The following is an 18,809-nucleotide window of genomic DNA, read 5'->3' as shown; positions in this document are numbered from 1 at the left end:
TTTGTGGGGTGTGCTGGTGGGCAGCAAAACATGAGGCTGCCCCATCCACGACCAAATGCTGCTGAGAAGTGGATGAAACTTGCACACTGGCACCAGAACTCGTGCTAATGAAACTGTCTCTCTCTAGCTGTAAAACTGGTGGCTGTTGTGTACCAAGCCAGCCAAAACCCAAGACAGGGACACAAATGCTAATGACAGGAGCCAGCACTGTGCTGCTGCTTTGGGCAGCACTTGCATGGCTGTGATGGGAGGTCCTGGGGTCAAAACCTCCTGCAGAGCAAAGAGAAGGTGCAGGCAGAGCTCAGGGTCCTTGTGTTGGTGCTTTAGACCAAGGGCAAGAGAGGAGCTGGGTTGCTTTTGGCCTCTTGAGAGAAATGTTTCTGCATGAATTGGAGAGCTGCTTCTGAATTAATTTTGAGTGGTTGTTTCAGTAATTCAGATTGATTTAAGATGCACCCAAGAATAATGCTTTCATTAGAAAACCTCCTGAGCAAAATTTAAATTGTGCTAAATTAAAAACAGTCTCTGGTAAAGCAGGGCTGATGAGCACAGCAGAGGGATCCGAGATGCAGGGTGAGTGTAATTGAATTCCTTTGCTTGCTTTCCCATGCCAGGAGAGCTCTTGTACCTGTCTCCTTAGGTTGGAAACTACCTGGGGAGACTCAAGTCCTGGATTCCTCAGGGCTGCTTTGCATAGTAACCCTCCCCAAACAACACTCACTCTGCTTTTGGCAGTGCTTCCCCTTCAGCAAGAAAGGAACCATTGTTGCTTTTCATGTACAGGGCACTCTGGAAATTCAGTTGTATGCTAGAGATACAGAGGGACCCTGACAGGCTGGAGAGCTGAGCCCAAGGCACCCTCATGAGGTGCAACAAGACCAAGTGCAGGGTCCTGCATCTGGGTCGAGGAAATCCCAAGCATAAATCCAGGCTGGGCAGGGACTGGCTGGAGAGCAGCCCTGAGGAGAGGGACTTGGGGGTGCTGGGGGATGAGAAGCTCATCATGAGCCAGCAGTGAGCACTTGCAGCCCAGAGAGCCAAGCAGAGCCTGGGCTGCATCAAGAGAAGTGTGGCCAGCAGGGCAAGGGAGGTGATTCTCCTCCTCTGCTCAGCTCTGCTGAGACCCCACCTGGAGTACTGCATCCAGTTCTGGAGCCTCTGTTACAAGAGGGCTATGGCCATGCAGGAAGGTGTCCAGAGAAGGGCCACCAGGATGAGCAGAGGGCTGGAGCACTTCTCCTCTGAGGACAGACTGAAAGAGTTGGGGCTGTTCAGTCTGGAGAAGAGAAGGCTCTGAGGTGACCTTCTTGTGGCCTTTCAGGATCTGAAGGGAGCTACAAGAAAGCTGGGGAGGGACTTTTTAGGCTATCAGGTAGTGATAGGACTGGGGAGAATGGAACAAAGCTGGAAGTGGGGAGATTCAGGCTGGACATGAGGAAGAAGTTCTTCCCCAGGAGAGTGGTGAGAGCCTGGAATGGGTTGTCCAGGGAGGTGGTTGAGGCCCCATCCCTGGAGGTGTTTGCAGCCAGGCTGGATGAGGCTCTGGCCAGCCTGATCTGTGTGAGGTGTCCCTGGGCATGGCAGGGGGGTTGGAACTGGCTGATCCTTGTGGTCCCTTCCAACCCTGACTGATTCTATGATTCTATGATTCTGTACCTGGGAATAGGGAATAACAGCAGCTGATGTACAGTGGGAGAGTTCATGTTCTCCTAGTGCCAGCCTGGTTTGTAAGTCACCTTCTTTTGTCTAAATGGAGCTCATTTTTAAAGTCTAAATAACCTGGGAAAAGTTACCCTGCATGTCCCAAATCACTTCTCTAAATCTCTCGGCTGGCTGAATTGTTAAAGGCAAGTTGCAGAAAATATTTGAGATATTCATAAAGGCTCTGAGTGTTGCTGGAAAGCCAGCAGTGACCTGGGAACCACTCACCAGGCAATGCTGGAGACTTGTGCATGAAATGTGGGATGCAAATGGCAGTGTATCAGAACTGAGGGGGTTTGTGGGGAAATGAAGGGGGCCAGGAGATGTTAACCACCCACAGAGCAGGAGTGGAAGTCCTGTGGTGGAAGTCAGGAAGGGTGGAAATGACCTGAGCCCAAAAGATTCCTTTCTAGTTCATGAATTTCTGAGCCATGATGCCAAGCTGTGGATCCGAGCTGCTGCATGCATGAGCCAGGGGCTAGTAGTGGCACCAAGGATGCCTTGCTCCACCAGTGCTGTCCCTGCACACTCCCCACCACCATCCTGAGCAGCTCCAGAAAGTGCCTCTCTGAGGGACTCTGTGGAGCTGCTCAGGCAGGAATCTAGTTTCATGGCTCCTAGTAGCAACTTCTCTTACTAGCAGAGGTTTTGGCCAAGCCAGTGGAGAGTGTTTGGCTTTGGGGGCTTGGATAAGAGGGGCTGGGTCCCTGCTGAGTGTGACCATGGGCAGGTTGGTGCTGTCAGAGAGCACAGAGGCTCTTTGGGTTCTGCTGCTCTCGAGGTTTCTGAGTTTCTCTTGAGTCTGTGGCACCACATGAAGCTTGGCTGATAGGCTGCTTGCTGGAGACACCTATTTTAATTAAGATCCTGCAACAAAACCCCCAGATCAGTAATAGAAGCCAGAGCTTTAATAAGTGTTTGATAGGTCCCTTTCCAGTGAACTCTTACAAAGCTGTGTTGAAATGTCTAATTTTAAACTTCTTGTCAACTCATGTAAAGCACTCATTCATCCCTAATTTCTGTGATTACAACAGATTGAGAACACTCCAGGTCCTCAGGAGCACTCTGCTCTGTCTATGCCTGCGTTCAGAAGGGAAGGGGAACGGAACGAGACCAAGAGACTGCTGATGGGAGCAGAGGCTTAGCAGCCCCACAGCACCTTCTGAATGTGCTCCACGAGCAGGGTTTGCTCCCAAGCAACACTGAACCTTCCCTTGACCTCAGCTCCCCTGTCACAGAGATCTAACAGCACAGATGTGTGGATGTGTGGGTAGGTACAAAGGGAGCTGTGATCCTTGTTCAGCACAGGCCAGGAAGCAGAACTGTGCCTTCCAGCTTGTGCAGGGGGGCACACCAACAGGACACCCAGGACAGATGTCCCTGTAAAGCAGCTCAGATACAATGGTGGGGACAGGAGGGTGGGAACTGACCAGTATGGACCAGTCAGAATATGGAAAGCTGAAGCACAGGGTGGGAGAGTGCAGGCATCCAAAGCTCAGCTTTGATTCCTAAGCGAGGGCTGACTCCTTCTCCAGGGAAAGGAGCTCAGCTTTTGCCCTGCAAACTTGCAAACTGTGCTTAGATGTTAAAAAGGAAGGAGGGGGGAAAAAAAAAAAAGATCTTTTTGGTGACTATGACAAACATGTTCTACATTCTCCTTTAATGAAGGAATTCAGATTTGCAGTTGTCATATTGCTCAGCTCCTGTGCCTTCCTGACAGCTGAATTATGATTTTAATAATTTACAAGTGCTACTGAGAGCCTGCTCCTCTCTAATGGGCACAGAGAAGTGTTTAAAATCAAAAGCAGTTTAGACAAAAAGCAGTCACCATAGTACAGGAATGAGAATTGTCTACATCTGAATGTTCAACTGTGTGAACCCTCCGGTGGGAAAACTCTTTGCAAAGCAACTCTAAACACAGGATATTGTTCTGGGGTGTGGAACAAAGAGCTGGTGGTATTCCATCAGAACTTTGGGACTGTCTGGAGCAGCCCTGCCTGTGATTCCTGCTTTCCTTTACATAACCCTGAGAGGGTGAGGGTTTGGTCATTCTGCTTACAAAGGTTTTAGTTCAAAGCAACAGAAGCTCAAATCTATAATCTCAGCAGAAACATCTGTAAGACAGAAATGAAATATAAGGGAGGGGGGTGGGTGGGGAGAGAAGTGCCCTCCAGGCTACGTTCCCCTTGCTTTGATAACATTATCTTTGTGCCTGTCCTTGGGAATGTTTGAAATCCCACTGCAGCTGCTGCACACACTGGTGTTAGTTTTTGCGTTTTAAACTCACAACTAAACAGAGACAAGAAGCCAAATCCTGCTCAGTTCAAGTACCAACCAGATCACCTCCTGGAGATTGCTATTATCAGTAGTGTGACCCAACATCATCCATTCAAATTCACCAAATCTATAGCTCCTGGCTTGCCAAGTGAGGAAACATCAACCAACACGGTGAGAAGGGACAACATTCACCCAGCAGCCTTGTAAAATCCCTGCTTGGAATGAATATCTGAAAAGCCCACAAGCTCTAGCTGCCAGCTCCCCTGCACTCACACTAACTCTTCCCTCCTGCAGAAGGAGAGGGAAGTAGGACCTGCTGCTCCACAGCCTCATTTACCATTGTGCCAAGCTTTTCTCAAGTGGGTGTAAGAGCTTTGCCTGCTTCCACCAACTTCACACGAGCAGAAATGGCAGAAGTGGCAAGGCAAAGAAACAATCGAGCCCCTCACGGCTCCAGCCCCTTCTCCAACATGCACCCTGGAAAACACTCAGGAGTAAGCAAAGCTGAGCTCCCAGCACATGCTTGCCTGCTGCTCAGTAGAAGGAAAAGTCCTACTCACCCCAGTGTTGTCATGGTGACAATAGTATACCAAAAGGAAGCGGGGATACTGGTGAATTTGCTCGCCGAGGAGCCTTTCTCCGCATAAAACATCACAGTTGCAAAGATGATGATTGCCATAGTGAGGGAAAAGAGGAGAAAGCCAAGCTCGGAGGCACAGCTCTTCAAAGTGTAGCCCAAGATTCTTAAGCCTTGGGAATGGCGAGAGAACTTGAAAATCCTGAAAACCCTAAAAACCCTTAGTGTCACAAAGGCTCCGCTGACGTCCTCGTTGTTGGTCATCACCAAGCCGATGTAGTAGGGCATGATGGCCACCACGTCGATGATGCTCATCACGCTTCGGATGAACCTGTAGCGGCTGGGGGCCGCGAAGAGTCTCAAGAGATACTCGACGGTGAAAATCATCACGCAAGCCGTGTCCAAGCAAAAGAAAGCCACCGCGTACCTTTCCCCGCAGGGAAGCTCCTTGTTCCCGGGCACCGTGCCGCAGGGGACGGTTTCCACCACGTTGGTGATCACGGAGACGGCGATAAAGAAGCCGGTGACATAGTAAAAGACTAAGGCTAAGGTGCTGGTGTGGGGGTTCTCGAAGGCTCGCCACATGGTCTGCCGGAAGCTGAGGGACGGCATGGACCCCTCCTGGTTGTTCTCGGAGTCGTTGTCGTCCATCAGCCGCTCGGCGTTCTCCCGCTTGCGGTCCTTGTACTCTTCGTAGCAGCAGTCCCCGATGATCTCGGGCAGGATGCCATAGAAGGCCAGCTCCTCGTCGTAGGCGGAGATGCACTCGTACCTGGGGTAGTGCAGCTTGCCAGTTCTATAAAAATTCAAGATGCAGCGAAAGACCTCAGGGTCCCGGTCAAAGAAGTACTCCTTGGTGTCCTCGTTGAAGAAGAACTCCTTCTCGGTGCTGCCCAGGAGAGTGTCTGGGTATCTCTCCAGTGTAGTCCTCCAGGTCTGGAAGCGCCTGCCGCTCACGTTGAGGATGATCAGCTCGTCCTGCCTCTTGTTTTTCTCTGTTGGAGCCAGTGGCATGGGGCAGTTGGCCACTGGCATCCATCCTATGGCAGCTGCCCTGGCAAAGGGCAGCCATGCTGCTACACCTGCCGCCATGGTGATCCCCGGCCTCGTTACTGGAGAAGATGGTTAGGCTGCTCCGGAGACCTCTTGGAAGTCAGATCAGTTCCATCTGAAACACAGAACAAAATAAAACCACAACAGAGTCAAGCGGGGTGTCCTGCCCCACGGTGTTAAAGAGTCAGGATGGACACACAGATGTGGAACATCTGGCTCGCCCTCAGGACCTGGTTGAAGAACGATGTCGAACAAGGCCCAGAATAATCAGCACAGCAGGGCTGTGGCATTATTAGAGATGGAAACACTGAAGAGCAAATGATTCCTCATTAAAAGCATTTTAAAAGTAGCATAAACACACTAATTTATATTTGCTTCCTTACAAACAGGAGTAATCTATCATTCCCCAGGTGTGAGCCTCGGGTGCTCATCAGTTTGACTACAGCTGTCAAGGAAGAGCTAGGAGCTCCTGTGAAAGCAGCTTGTGTTCACCCAGTGACATCTACCCCAGGAGAAGCCACCACTGGGCTGAGCTGGGTTCCCAGCCTGAATCAAGTTCAGTGTGGAATGAGTCTCTCACTAAGAACATTTTCACCTAAAGCAAACAGAAAATCTCTGGTTTTCGTCCACCTCCAATCACAGACCTGACCTCAGCAGCAGCTTTTTGTTGGTCTCCTTCATTTAGAGGCGAGTTTTAGTCTTGGGAATTGTTGCATCCCTTCACCAAACTGGAGGAAAATCCTGATGGTCAGGGAAACATTGTTCAGAATATGTTGAGCACAGGAGAGCTGAGTGACACTTGAATCCTAGGTTGGAAACCTGATGGATTAAGCTACCAACTGACTACTGAGAACATCAGAATCATAGAACCATAGAATGGTCAGGGCTGGAAGGGACCTCCAAAGCTTATCTAGTCTGACCTCCCTGAAGCATGAGGGAAACCTCCTAAAATGGACAATTTTCTTCCAGCAGGAAGATATCTTGGTTATTTCCTAGCTATCAGAGGCAGAAGCCCTTCAGGCTGAAGGACTGTGAGCTTTAAATGGAACATGTTCACTGCTCTCTTGCTTTCTAGATGAAAAATATCCCAAGTTGTCCAGACCCTCATCCACTGGGAGCCAATGTTCCCTCAAAGCTGGATTAGAACTTGTAGTTCTGATCTAGCCAGAGATCTTTTTGTTCTTGCAATGCTTAACTGTGTTTTAACTTCTATTTCCCTTCACTCTCCTCATGTTTTTCTGACTCTTACCCTAAAATTACCTGGAGAAAGTTGCTGTCATTTTATAAGAAGCATTAGGGACCCTATCAGAAATTGATTTATCAGTGGAAATCCCACTGATTAGACTGATTCAGGCTCTCAAAGCTTAATCCCTCTACATGGGATCCTCCTAAGCACTTCTACTCAGAAGTTCTTTAGTTGTGTGGAAGCTGCCCCTCCAGCTCCCAAATCTGCATCTCCATCGATTCCAACAGGCCATCAAAATACTGAATAAAAAATGATGGAGTCAATCAGTGGTGAAGATGACTGAACTGCTCACCGAGATGCTCTTCCTCTTCTGGGTGCATTAACATTCATCACCTTAATGTGGAGCATCTTTCCATGCAATTTTACTATCTAAAGGACAATTGAAATCCCTCGTGGAAGGATCTTACTGCTGCTGGAAGAGGTTTTGTAATTATGGAACAGACAATAATCCAGAGTGATGCATATCCCAAGGAGACACTTTGCTTGTACATGTGGCTCTGGAGCAAGCATCCCACAATATTTCCTGTGAGGAATTGTTCAATATTTCTGTGCACTGCTTATTTTTTTTCTCTCTCTCTTCCCCTGAAGAGGGGATTTGCTGTGTTCCTAGTGCCAGCCTGGCAGCCCTGGAGAGCAGGGTCTGTGCAGGGAAAAGGCAGAGCCCAGCTCTGCAAACTTGCTCTGCACCACTTTGCAGGCAAGCTCTGGCTCTGGTCTTCAGCTGAAGGGCCACCTCCAGGGGTTCTTCAGCCTCTGACAGCAGAGCTGCCCCTTTAACTTGTATTGGCATCTTTAACTTGTATTGGCTCTGGCCAGCCTGATCTAGTGTGAGGTGTCCCTGCCCATGGCAGGGGGGTTGGAACTAGATGATCCTTGTGGTCCCTTCCAACCCTAACTGATTCTATGATTCTATGATATCAAACACTGCATTAGGACTGCAAAAAGAGGAGGCAACCCCCCCCCCCCCCCATTTTGTTTATTCATCCCCAAATGTAAACAGGCAAATAACCAAGAGCCAAACATCAGACATCCTGCTCCTGTTTTCCCTGCTGGGAAGCTGCTTTCTCTGCTTTTTAATGTCAATTAATTCTACCACAATCATTCTACCTGGGCTGATTGGCTACATAGGGTGACCTGACCAGCTCCAGTACACTGGATCCTCATCTCCCCTGATTTCTCAGGGGAAGCTCATTAGAAATCTCTTCTGTACTTGTCTAACTTTGGTTGTCAATTCCAGGTTACCTACATTAGCTGTAGGCACTATAAATACTTCACATATAATTGTTCTAATGAAGGGCTGGTAACTCATAAGTGACTTACACATTTCTAAATCAAATTTTCAGGGTAAAATGGGTCCTGCCACGCTGGCAGTGTATGGACAGGAGAATAAAACAGAAGAGAAGGAGAGGGGTGTTCTTCTGGGGAAGTTTGGATCCCACTTCTCTGCGACCAGGAGATGCAGCTAGTTAAGGAAACATAGAGCACGCAGAGTGATATTCAAGGCTGCATTAGATCTGTCTTGTTTGATACACAAAATACACAAAAAGATAGTTTTTCAGCTGTAAATTTTCTGAAGGGCTGAGAGGGAGGAGAGAAATGAAACCCCCTGAGGCAGAGGTTTTTCTTTTACTTCTCCACAAGTCCTTGGAAGTCCACCGCTCCCTGGAGCGGAGGACAGGACGTTGAGAGGGAGCCAAGATTGGATTTGTAACTCAGAGCTGCACAAACTAAGCTGAGTGGGGAAAAAAAAAAAAGAAAGAAAAAAGCATGAAGTTTATCTAGAGAACGTGGAAAGAATCCTCCTTGTCTGCGTGCCTGGGTTCTGCAAAGAGCTAACCAGTCCCTTCAGGCTGGAAAGCAACTGCCTGGGCTCAAAATATAGTGCAGAGTCGAGAGAGTCTCTTCAGCTCATGTAGCAAGCAGCCAGACTTTGATTTTAACAAGTGCATATTTAGCTGTATGCATATTTCTAATTTTAATTACAGCAATTTCTTCGTGTAATTTGAAAAAAAACAGTTGATAAAAGGTCAGGACCCTCCTGCTGGCATTTAGAAGCCTTGGTACACAGTATAAAAAGATTTGCCTCCTCCTGACTGAAAGAAAAGTCAGCACCTATAGAGAACAGAACCTGTTTTCTGTAAATAATTAGGAGGACAGTGAAATGGTGCCAGCAAATTTGAAAGGAAAACCTGTGGGATGAGCTCCTGCATCCCTGCCAGGGACCCCCATCCCCATCCCAGTCCCTCCCTGGCCACTGCAGGCTCCGCAGGTCGTCTGCGCTGCAGCCGCTTACTGGGCACCATGGTTTCATCCCAGTTTCAGCCCAAAACCTGAGAGGCATGGCTGGGGCAGTAAAGCTCAAGAGGGAAACTTGAGAGAGCAAAGTCATTTCTAGTCACCTAAAGGGTCAAGAAATACAGCGGTGGATTCATACCCCATTAGCTCCCAGGGCAAAGCCACGCTTAACAAATGCTGTTCCTAGTCTCAGGAAAGCAGAAACCAACCCAAACTCTCACAGTGTTTCCCTTTCCAGAAGCAGACAGGGATGGTTTAAAGCACCACAGACAAACACACTGTGAGTTTCTGGATGAGACACAGTTACGAGGAGTGCAGAGCCTTAAGATCATCCATTCTGTCCTCTTCTGCCCTTGTTGGGTCAGGCTCAAGCAGCAGAGATGTGTTTGAAAGCAAAACATGTCAGCCAAAGCTCGATCCCCCCATCATTCACATCCTCTCCACAACCACACCAGACCATAAAACTTTCTGTAATACATTCCCTCCTCCAGTCCACTGCAGAGATTTAGGAGCAAAAGCAACAGGCTTAGGACAAATGCATGCAAACTTCTCCCCTCCCTCCCAGTCAGCCCAGAAGAACCCATCTTGGTGGCTGGTGGCAATGCCTTACCTGGCAAGGAAAGAGACTCTCGGCACCCAAAAGTAGGGCTGGCTGTGGGGAACGGGAAGGAAGGGGGAGCAGTCACTCCTCAGGATAAAAGGTGAAGTGTGCTGCCTGCCTCTGCCTCCCTCTCCCAGAGCAGTCAGAGGCAATCAGTAAATGTGATCATCACCAGGAAAGTCTATATCGAGAGATGACTAAACAGCTTCTCCTCATCACTGCCGAGACCGAGCCTCTCCCTGCCTCTCTCGCCTCAGCTTGATGCCTTTTGCCTCCTCCCCTTCCAGCACCACTCGGAGCTTTGCTCTCGCTGCCTAAAACCAGCTGGAAACGGCACCGGGTCCCGGGGAGTCACTGGTGTGGCCCCAGCTGTTGCCAGGCTGCGGGGCGAGGCTGGCGGCGGGCGGTATGAGCTGAGAGACAGCGGCAAATGGAGCCGTTAAATACACAGCAGAGCCTACTCTGCATGCTAATGTGCCAGCGGTGGCAAGGGGGGGATGGAGGGAGGAAAAGTAGGGGATGAACTTTACTGGTCCCTCACGGAGCTGCCCCCGTGTCCCTGACTCTCGGACAGGCGGGGACCGTGCAAGAGAGGTTGCTTCTCCTGACCAAGCAACTGAGCTGTTCCTCCAGCATCACAAGCCCACAGCCAACACCTCATCCAGGGCAGGAAGCTGCATTCAGAAGTAAAAATAAATAACTCAGGCTCAGGCTTCAACCAATCCTTCCCTCTTTTCTTCTCCCTCTTCCTTCCCACCGCTTGTTCCCTTTCCCTCATCCTGCTGTTCTCTCGTGCCCAGCTCCTCACCAGCTCTTACCGGTCCTGTCTCCACATCTCCTCAGCATCCCTCTCTCAACCACGGTCCAAAGTTGGACTCCACAGGCTCACAGACTTGGCATCCTCGCCCATTTATCTGTTTGCCAGCACATCTCCATTAAGTAAATAAGCCCAGATCAGATTTTCCCGGTCTCAGCCCAATCTCACCCTGCTCTCTCAGGCAGCTCCCAGCGATGGCTGACGCGCTGCAGCGATAGTTGGTGACTTCCATAAAGTGCCACAGAGACACACACGACACAGGAGCTTGCCATCGCCTCCCCCTACGCCCCCGAAATCACATTTTAATCGGGGGCTGGAGCGGGCGGGGAGGGTGTGGGGATGGGAGACAGCTGGGGGCACTGCTTCTGCCCTTTGTTGCCCCCGGCACGCCCCCTCCCCACCCGCAGGTGACCCCCTTGATGCCAGTGTTCACACCCCTCCCCCGAGCCGGTGTCCACCCTCCCGGTGCTGAGATTTAATGGCCAGGGTGGTGTTGGGTCGACGGTTGGAGTCGATGATCTTAAGAGAGCTTTTCCAACCGAAACGATTCCCGGGGTCGGTCCCCGCTCACAGTGCCGGTGTCCACCCCTACGGTTCTGGTGTCTCCCTATCCGCGTCCGTCCCCTCTCCCGATATAACCCTCCTGCTACCGGTGTCCCCCTCCCGGCGTTGGTCCCCCCTCCCGTGCCGGTGTCCCCCTCCCGGCTCCAGTGTCCCCCATCCCCTCCTATCCCACTCAGCAGACCCTTCCCTCCTCACCTCCTCAAGGCGCTCCCGGGCCGCCGCCTCGCCCTGCCCGCCCGGTGCTGCCGGCCGCGGCCGCCAGCCCAGCGGCTCCGCTGCCATGCGGCTGCCGGGAGCGCGGGGGCTGCGCGGGGCTGCGCGGGGCTGCGCGGAGTGCGCGGGCGCGGAGCGGCGGCGAGAGGAGGGCGGCGAGCGATCAGCACCACGGGCGCGGACAGCTCACGGGGGCCGCACCGGAGGGGCCAGGGGCTCCCCCCTGCGCTCGGCCGCCTCCGTCCGTCCTTCTGTCTGTCTTCTGTCCCTCTGCCCGTCCTCTGTCCTTCTGCCCGTCCCTCTGTCCGTCCGTCCCTCCGAGCCACCGGCAGGTGTCACCCGGAGCTCCCGGTGAGCGGCGGCGGCCGGGGCCGGAGGGGTGCATGAGGCTGGAGGCGGGACCCCCTGCGTGGGGTTGGGGAGGGCGAAGGCTGAAAGCTGAAAATGGGGAACCTGGAGGATGCTCCTGCAGAGCGGTCCCTTGTGGCGAGGGGAAAGAGCAAAGGTCGATGTGGCTCTGCTGTGGTACAACAGGGGACGTGGGGACTTGGCAAAGGCATCGCTGCCCGGGGCCGTGTCCAAGGGGCTTTGTGTGTCAGTGTCACACCCCTGCCTTCTGTGAGAGCTCCTGAACCAGGTCTGGTTTACAGGAAAAAAAGTAAATAAATTAAAAAAAAAAAAAAAAACCACCTTCAAATCCTCCAATGCTTCAACACTCAGGTTGCCTGATTCAGGAAATGTAAGCTGGAAGCTGATGCCAGCCCCACTGGCTGAGCCCCACGTTGTTGTCTCATCCCTGCTAATTCAATGCAATTACTAAAAAATAATACTAAATTCTCAGTGGCAGGTCCTGGGCAATCCTCCCCCAAAACAGCTTCACCCAGTATTGTTTGTCAACTGCATTCCAGTACCTGCAAACCGGTTATTAAGGTTATGCAAACACAACCTATTGTAATCCTGACCATATGGATACTACCAGTTGTGTGCTGGACTCATGAGTAGTTAGTTGTGTGCAAAATTAATCCTAAAAACTTCTCTGAGAAACTTTCCATGCTGTGCGAGCTGGAGCAGATCAAAGCATCCCGAACCCCTCTTCATTAGATGTCTTCAGAACTGCTTCCCCCTTGAAAATACCTCCTAGATCTCCACTTGCTCTTTCCCTCTTGCAGATGCTTAGAAGAAAGCAAAACCAGAAATGGCATTTGGCTTTTGCTGGTATCAGAGAATTCTCTGTGATTTACACTGTCCTCACTTCACAGTCTCTCGCTGGGGCGTGCTCTGGCCTCGCTCGCTGCTGGCTCTGGCCTGGCTGTGATCCTGAAAAGCTTCTCCCCCATGACTCGGCCCCCTTTTAACTTCCCATCTCTATTAAAAAGCTAATTTGGGAACTCTTTGTCAATGCTCCCAATTTTGTATTTTTAAATAGAGGCTGAAAGTCAAAAGCAAGCTGACTGCAGAGGCTGATGAGAAAATAGTCCTCCCTTTTCCTCCTTTTTCTCTTTTTCTTTCTTTTTCTTCTTTTTTCTTTTTCTTTATCTTTTTCTTTCTTTTTCCTTTTCCTTTGTCTTCTTTTTCCTTTTTATTTTTCTTCTTTTCCTTTTCTCCTTTTTGTTTCCCTCTCCTCTCCTCTCCTCTCCTCTCCTCTCCTCTCCTCTCCTCTCCTCTCCTCTCCTCTCCTCTCCTCTCCTCTCCTCTCCTCTCCTCTCCTCTCCTCTCCTCTCCTCTCCTCTCCTCTCCTCTCCTCTCCTCTCCTCTCCTCTCCTCTCCTCTCCTCTCCTCTCCTCTCCTCTCCTCTCCTCTCCCTCCTCCCCTCCCCTCCCCTCCCCTCCCCTCCCCTCCCCTCCCCTCCCCTCCCCTCCCCTCCCCTCCCTCCCCTCCCCTCTCCTCTCCTCCCCTCTCCTCTCCTCTCCTCTCCTCTCCTCTCCTCTCCTCTCCTCTCCTCTCCTCTCCTCTCCTCTCCTCTCCTCTCCTCTCCTCTCCTCTCCTCTCCTCTCCTCTCCTCTCCTCTCCTCTCCCCTTTTTCCTTTTCCTTTTCCTTTTCCTTTTCCTTTTCCTTTTCCTTTTCCTTTTCCTTTTCCTTTTCCTTTTCCTTTTCCTTTTCCTTTTCCTTTTCCTTTCCCTTTCCCTTTTCCTTTTCCTTTCCCTTTCCCTTTCCCTTTCCCTTTTCCTTTCCCTTTCCCTTTTCCTTTTCCTTTTCCTTTCCCTTTCCCTTTTCTTTCTCTATTTTCCTTTTCCTTTGCTTTCTTTCCAACTGCAGCATCTACCTCAGGGGCAGAAATGGTGTTCCCTAGGGCTCACCTAGACGTCCTTTCTTCAGTGGAGTTCTGGGGGAAAATTCATTTTGACACAGAAAAATCTTCTGACGATTGGATTTGGATGAAAATTTGACAGGCTTTCTTATGAAGAAAACCAGACTATTAAATCAGGAAAGTGTTTGGATCCTGGTGTAGTTCTCAGAGTCATCTGTCCATCAAGACATTGGTGTGTGATGGACAGCCCATATCCCTGTCTTGGTCTCCAATCCTTCAGTTGGTACTCAGAAGCCAAGGGGGCTGGTTCAAGGCCATCTCTGATTTACAGCGTGTTCAGTTTTCTCCTCCTCTATGTCTGGAGCTTTTCCAACCTGAAATAAAGCCTCACAGGCAGCTGCATTCTGCTCCTTTTTCCCAAAAGGGAAGAGGAAGGAGCTATGGATGGTGGCCAGCAGCTCTGTGAGCGAGCCAGCAGCTGCAACCTTGTCTGCTCAGCTGACCTCATGAATGGAGAAAAGATCTCCATGGGAGTGGAGGAGAAAGACCACTGAAGGGCAGGAGTGCTACTGAATCAGGGCTTTGATTTACTGTCCTCTGTCTCTCCCTGGTGCACACCATGGCTGGTTCCTCCAGTCTCATTTCACATGGAGAATGAAGTAACAGCACTCGTTGGCAATGCTGCTGACTGCAACAGCTCATCAGGGCTTGTGCTTAATTGGCCACATCCCACATTATCAACAACCAAACATTTCAGTAATGAGAGTGCTGTTAGCAGTCCTGCTGAGGGATGAGACTGGACATGTTGCAGGGGGCAGTTGGGGAAGGGCAGAGTGGTACATGGAGGGTGCAGGGCATGTGGAGGAGCAGGCAGAGAGCTGCTTTGGCTGCCAGGAGGCAACACCTCCAGATCAGTCAGCAGGGAAGTGAATTAGTGTGCTGGGTCTGCTCCTGAGACAGTGCTGCTGGTAGTTTGCCTTATTCATGCCAGAGTCCATCCTGAACTTGAGGCACTTTTTGTCTAGTGCTGCTGGACCATCAGGACCACAGCCCTGGCAAGCCTCTTGCTCATGCTGTGAAGGTGTTGGGAAAGTCACCAAAAACAAGGCAGTGAGAGCAGAGTGATGCCAGTGTGAGGGCAATTAAGACAATTAGCTTAAAGATAGAAGTATCTGAGCTCCTTGCTGCTTTGCTGTGCTCTCACTGCTAGTGCTTTGGTGTCCTACAGGCCAGGCAGGTCATCCCACCTTGTTCTTTCTCCCACTGCTCTGCATCCAGGTCTTTTTGCAAGGATCTACCTCCAGCCAGTTGGGAATTCTTGCAATTATGAGTCAAGCAAGGCTAAAAAGCTCTGAACTGAGCAAAGCACCAGCCAACTGCACTCCTTTGATCTCACACATGTTGGGTTAACCAGGCACCATCAAAGCAATCATTATCTTCTGGAAGTTGAGAGACCAATTAAAGAAAAGCAAAACAAAACCCAGCCCCAAACCAACCTGAAAGAAATGATTAATGTTAATCACCAGGTTGAAAATGGTTACCAGAGCTGAAGGGATGCTAAAGGCTTTGCTGCTAGAGTCAACAGCAGAATAAATTGCAATTGCAGGTTTTTGTGGCTCCCACCCAGTAAATCAGGGCTGTGGAACTCCACTTCTCCTGCAAATTTAAAGTGTTGTTCTTTCCATTTTAAGAGCACACTTTAAATCAAGTCATCAGCCATAAAGCACTATCCAACCTGCCTGGCCGTGATCTGGGGAATGAATCCTGTCCTGTCATGGTTCCTTTTTATTGGTGCTAGATATGGAGGCAGGGAGGAGAAATCTGGGGGAGAGATTGTCCCTGTTCAGGGTACATGGCTGCATCAGAAGCCATAGGCTGTCCTCCACCCAAGGCACTTTGGTTACTTGGTTTTGGGCAAACTGGAGTAAAATCCACCTGCCCCCACATGTTTGTGTTTTGCAGAGCTGGACAGGGGTGGCCATCAGGCCTTGCTGGCTTTCTTTTGCCTTTTTTCTTGGTTGGTTTGGTGTTTTGGTGGTTGGGTTTGGTGAAGCTCACCTGCCTGCTATAATCTATTCACCACGTGGGATGGTTTCAGCATCAATCAGCATGGCCAGGGCTGGGTGGGGAGGTGGTAAGAGGCTGAGGCTGTCAGTTGCTTCCTGTGAGTTCTGAGGTTGCTCTTCTGAGTGTTCCTGCATGAGGGCAGAAGCCTTCCTAGCTTTGTGGAAGAGGTTCCCTCTGGACCTGGGTGCTGGGCAGGAGCAGGATGAGGAGTTTCTCAGGTTGTGGTGCTTCTCTACTGCATTACAGAGCTTTGGCTCTGGCCATCACTGCCATGTGCATGGCACTGTGCTTGCCTGTCACACAGAGGCTGGAGGCCATGGACCTGCATCTGCAAGGTGAGTCCTGAAATTAAACCTCTGCAGAAATGTACAGACTTCTGCTGGAGAGCTTTGGGTGTCTTTTGAATTCTAGACAATAAATATGAGAAGATTTGTAGATGGAAGATGACTTTGCTCCTCTTGGCACATGGGGAGTTCCTGTCTTCTGACAGCTTCTCCTCATGCATTGGGTTTGGGCAGCTTTGAGGTGTGTGGGTCTGGGCAGGAGCAGCTGAACTCTCCCTATGTGCACAGCTGGAGGGTTCCAGGAGCAGGGTTTGGGAGAAGGGCTCCTGATGTGCCCCAAGAGCAGAACTGAAGCTGATGTTTCCCTGTTTCTCATCATCCCCTTTTTCCTAAAAGGAGCTCAGGACTTCTGAAGCTGTAGTAAGAAGCTGATTTCTTGGGGGTGTTGCCTTTCCTTCCAAAGCTGGGGAGGCTTCATGCAGCCCTTGTGGGCATGATTTGTGGCAGGGTGGATTTATGTTTCTCTGATGCTGGCATTGCTGGAGAGATGGCTCTCTGCTCCCTGATGGATCTTTTGATGAGACAGATAAAATGTTGACAATAAAAAAGAACAGCCTTACTACTTGTAAGCCTTTTTTTCCCTTTCCCTCCCCCTGCTGCTTAATTATCAGATAGAAGATAAAAAGAACTGAACAATCACTGTAGAGGAGATGGAGCCTTGTCCTTTTTGGAACTGATCCCATTTGGCCTCTGTACACAGCCACTCCCTGCTCAAACCAGGGCAGAGATCCAGGGCAGCCCTGGGGCTCTGATACTGATCTGCTAGTGGAGAAAAGCAGCATTAGAGGCCCTTCATGGGAATAATGTCTGACCTCCAGCACCATGGTAGGGCTTGGCCAGGTGAGAGCTGGGCAAGATGCACCACAGCAGAGGTAAGATCAGAGCTGCTGTGGGTTCTGATGACACCAAGCAGTGTGGTGCAGCAGACAGGCTGAAGGGAAGGGATCCATCCAGAGGGACCTGGACAGGTGCAGAGCTGGGCACAAGCCAACCTCAGGAGGTTCAACAAGACCAAGTGCAAGGTCCTGCAGCTGGGTTGAGGCAATCCCAAGCATAAATCCAGGCTGGGCAGGGACTGGCTGGAGAGCAGCCCTGAGGAGAGGGACTTGGGGATGCTGGGGGAGGAGAAGCTCAGCAGGAGCCAGCAGTGAGCACTTGCAGCCCAGAGAGCCAAGCAGAGCCTGGGCTGCATCAAGAGAAGTGTGGCCAGCAGGGCAAGGGAGGTGATTCTCCTCCTCTGCTCTACTCTGCTGAGACCACACCTGGAGTACTGCATCCAGTTCTGGAGCCTCTGTTACAAGAGGGATATGGACATGCTGGAACGTGTCCAGAGAAAGGCCACCAGGATGAGCAGAGGGCTGGAGCACCTCTCCTGTGAGGAGAGACTGAAAGAGTTGGGGCTGTTCAGTCTGGAGAAGAGAAGGCTCCGAGGTGACCTTCTTGTGGCCTTCCAGGATCTGAAGGGGGTCACAAGAAAGCTGGGGAGGGACTTTTTAGGCTATCAGGTAGTGACAGGACTGGGGGGAATGGAAAAAAACTGGAAGTGGGGAGATTCAGACTGGATGTCAGGAAGAAGTTCTTCCCCATGAGAGTGGTGAGAGCCTGGAATGGGTTGTGCAGGGAGGTGGTTGAGGTCCCATCCCTGGAGGTGTTTGCAGCCAGGCTGGATGAGGCTCTGGCCAGCCTGCTGTAGTGTGAGGTGTCCCTGGGCATGGCAGGGGGGTTGGAACTGGCTGAGCCTTGTGGTCCCTTCCATCCCTGACTGATTCTATGATTCTGAACCACCCTGGTCTCTGTTTGTCTGGAGCAGACCAGGATGGAGCCCAGCAGTGACCTGCCAAAGGCTTGATGTGTGTGACTGAGGTGAGACTTATTTCTCTGTCATTGCTGGATTGTGGCTCTGCTTTGTGCTAGAAAGATGTGAAGGGTCTGGTGCAGAGACAGATTGTGCCCCCACATCAATTTATCAAACCCCTCTATACAGGAGGATGCTAAGAGGCAGAAATAGTTTTAATTATTTTTTTTTTCCTCTTGGAGTGCTTTTAAAACAACTTAACCTGCAGATAAATTCTACAACTAGAATACAAGCTTAAGCTGATTTTTTAAAATTTATTTATTTATTGAAGCCAGTAAGATCTTCATTTCTGTCTTACTGCAGCAGGAGGTAGTCTCCTAGCTGAAGGGAAGGTTTGCTGTGTGCCTGTCCATGTCATTAAAGGCTAACCTGGAATTCAGATCTTAATCCCCAGCACAGCCTTCTGATACAAGCAGAGGGCTTTTGTTACTGCATTAACTTAAACTTGCTCACAGCAGAAGCAGCAGCTGATAGCAGCAGAGTAAATTCAGTATTTCTGGGTAGTCCAGTGTCAAATGAGCTCTTCATGAATGGAAAATCTCTCATCTAAGCTTCTTGGGAAGCTCCAAAGGGATATTTATACAAACATCTCTCTGAGCAGGAGATTCCTTTGTGCTTAGTTGATGCACATGAGGGAGATGTTGCTGTGGAGCAGGCAGGAAGATCAGCTCTGTCAGAGGGGTTTGGGCCATTCAGATGCTCTGCCAGGGCATTTGTTGGTGAGAGCCTCAGTTTCTGGAAGCCAGCACACAGCAGATTTTTGTCTTTAATTTGGTGCTGTGGTTTGTTAATGAGGTCCCATCTGGAAGCAGACCTTGTGGCCTTACAGGAGTGGCCTGTGCTGGGATGCTGGTGGTTGTCTGCTGCTGGAGAACAAAGCCTGGGCAGAGAGATGCCTCCCCAGCACAAACCACTGAGTGGGCTTTATTCCCTCAACTTGTCAGAGTGAT

General features: G+C 50.5%; 1 protein-coding gene across 2 annotated transcripts in view; it reads right to left on the bottom strand.

Moving 5' to 3' along the window:
- The window catches only part of KCND3 (potassium voltage-gated channel subfamily D member 3), a 142,252-nt gene extending 136,605 nt beyond the window's left edge, over positions 1-5,647 (bottom strand). For both annotated transcript variants that reach the window (XM_054395867.1, XM_054395868.1), the window contains exon 1: positions 4,539-5,647. In XM_054395867.1, the coding sequence (XP_054251842.1) occupies positions 4,539-5,647 (1,109 nt within the window). The remainder of the gene's footprint in view (positions 1-4,538) is intronic.
- Positions 5,648-18,809: the final 13,162 nt, after the last annotated feature.

The sequence above is a fragment of the Indicator indicator genome, chromosome 35 (genome assembly GCF_027791375.1).
Source record: "Indicator indicator isolate 239-I01 chromosome 35, UM_Iind_1.1, whole genome shotgun sequence".
Taxonomy (NCBI): Eukaryota; Metazoa; Chordata; class Aves; order Piciformes; family Indicatoridae; genus Indicator; species Indicator indicator.
Note: the sequence above shows the minus strand (reverse complement) of the source record. Positions and strands in the feature narration are given on the sequence as shown.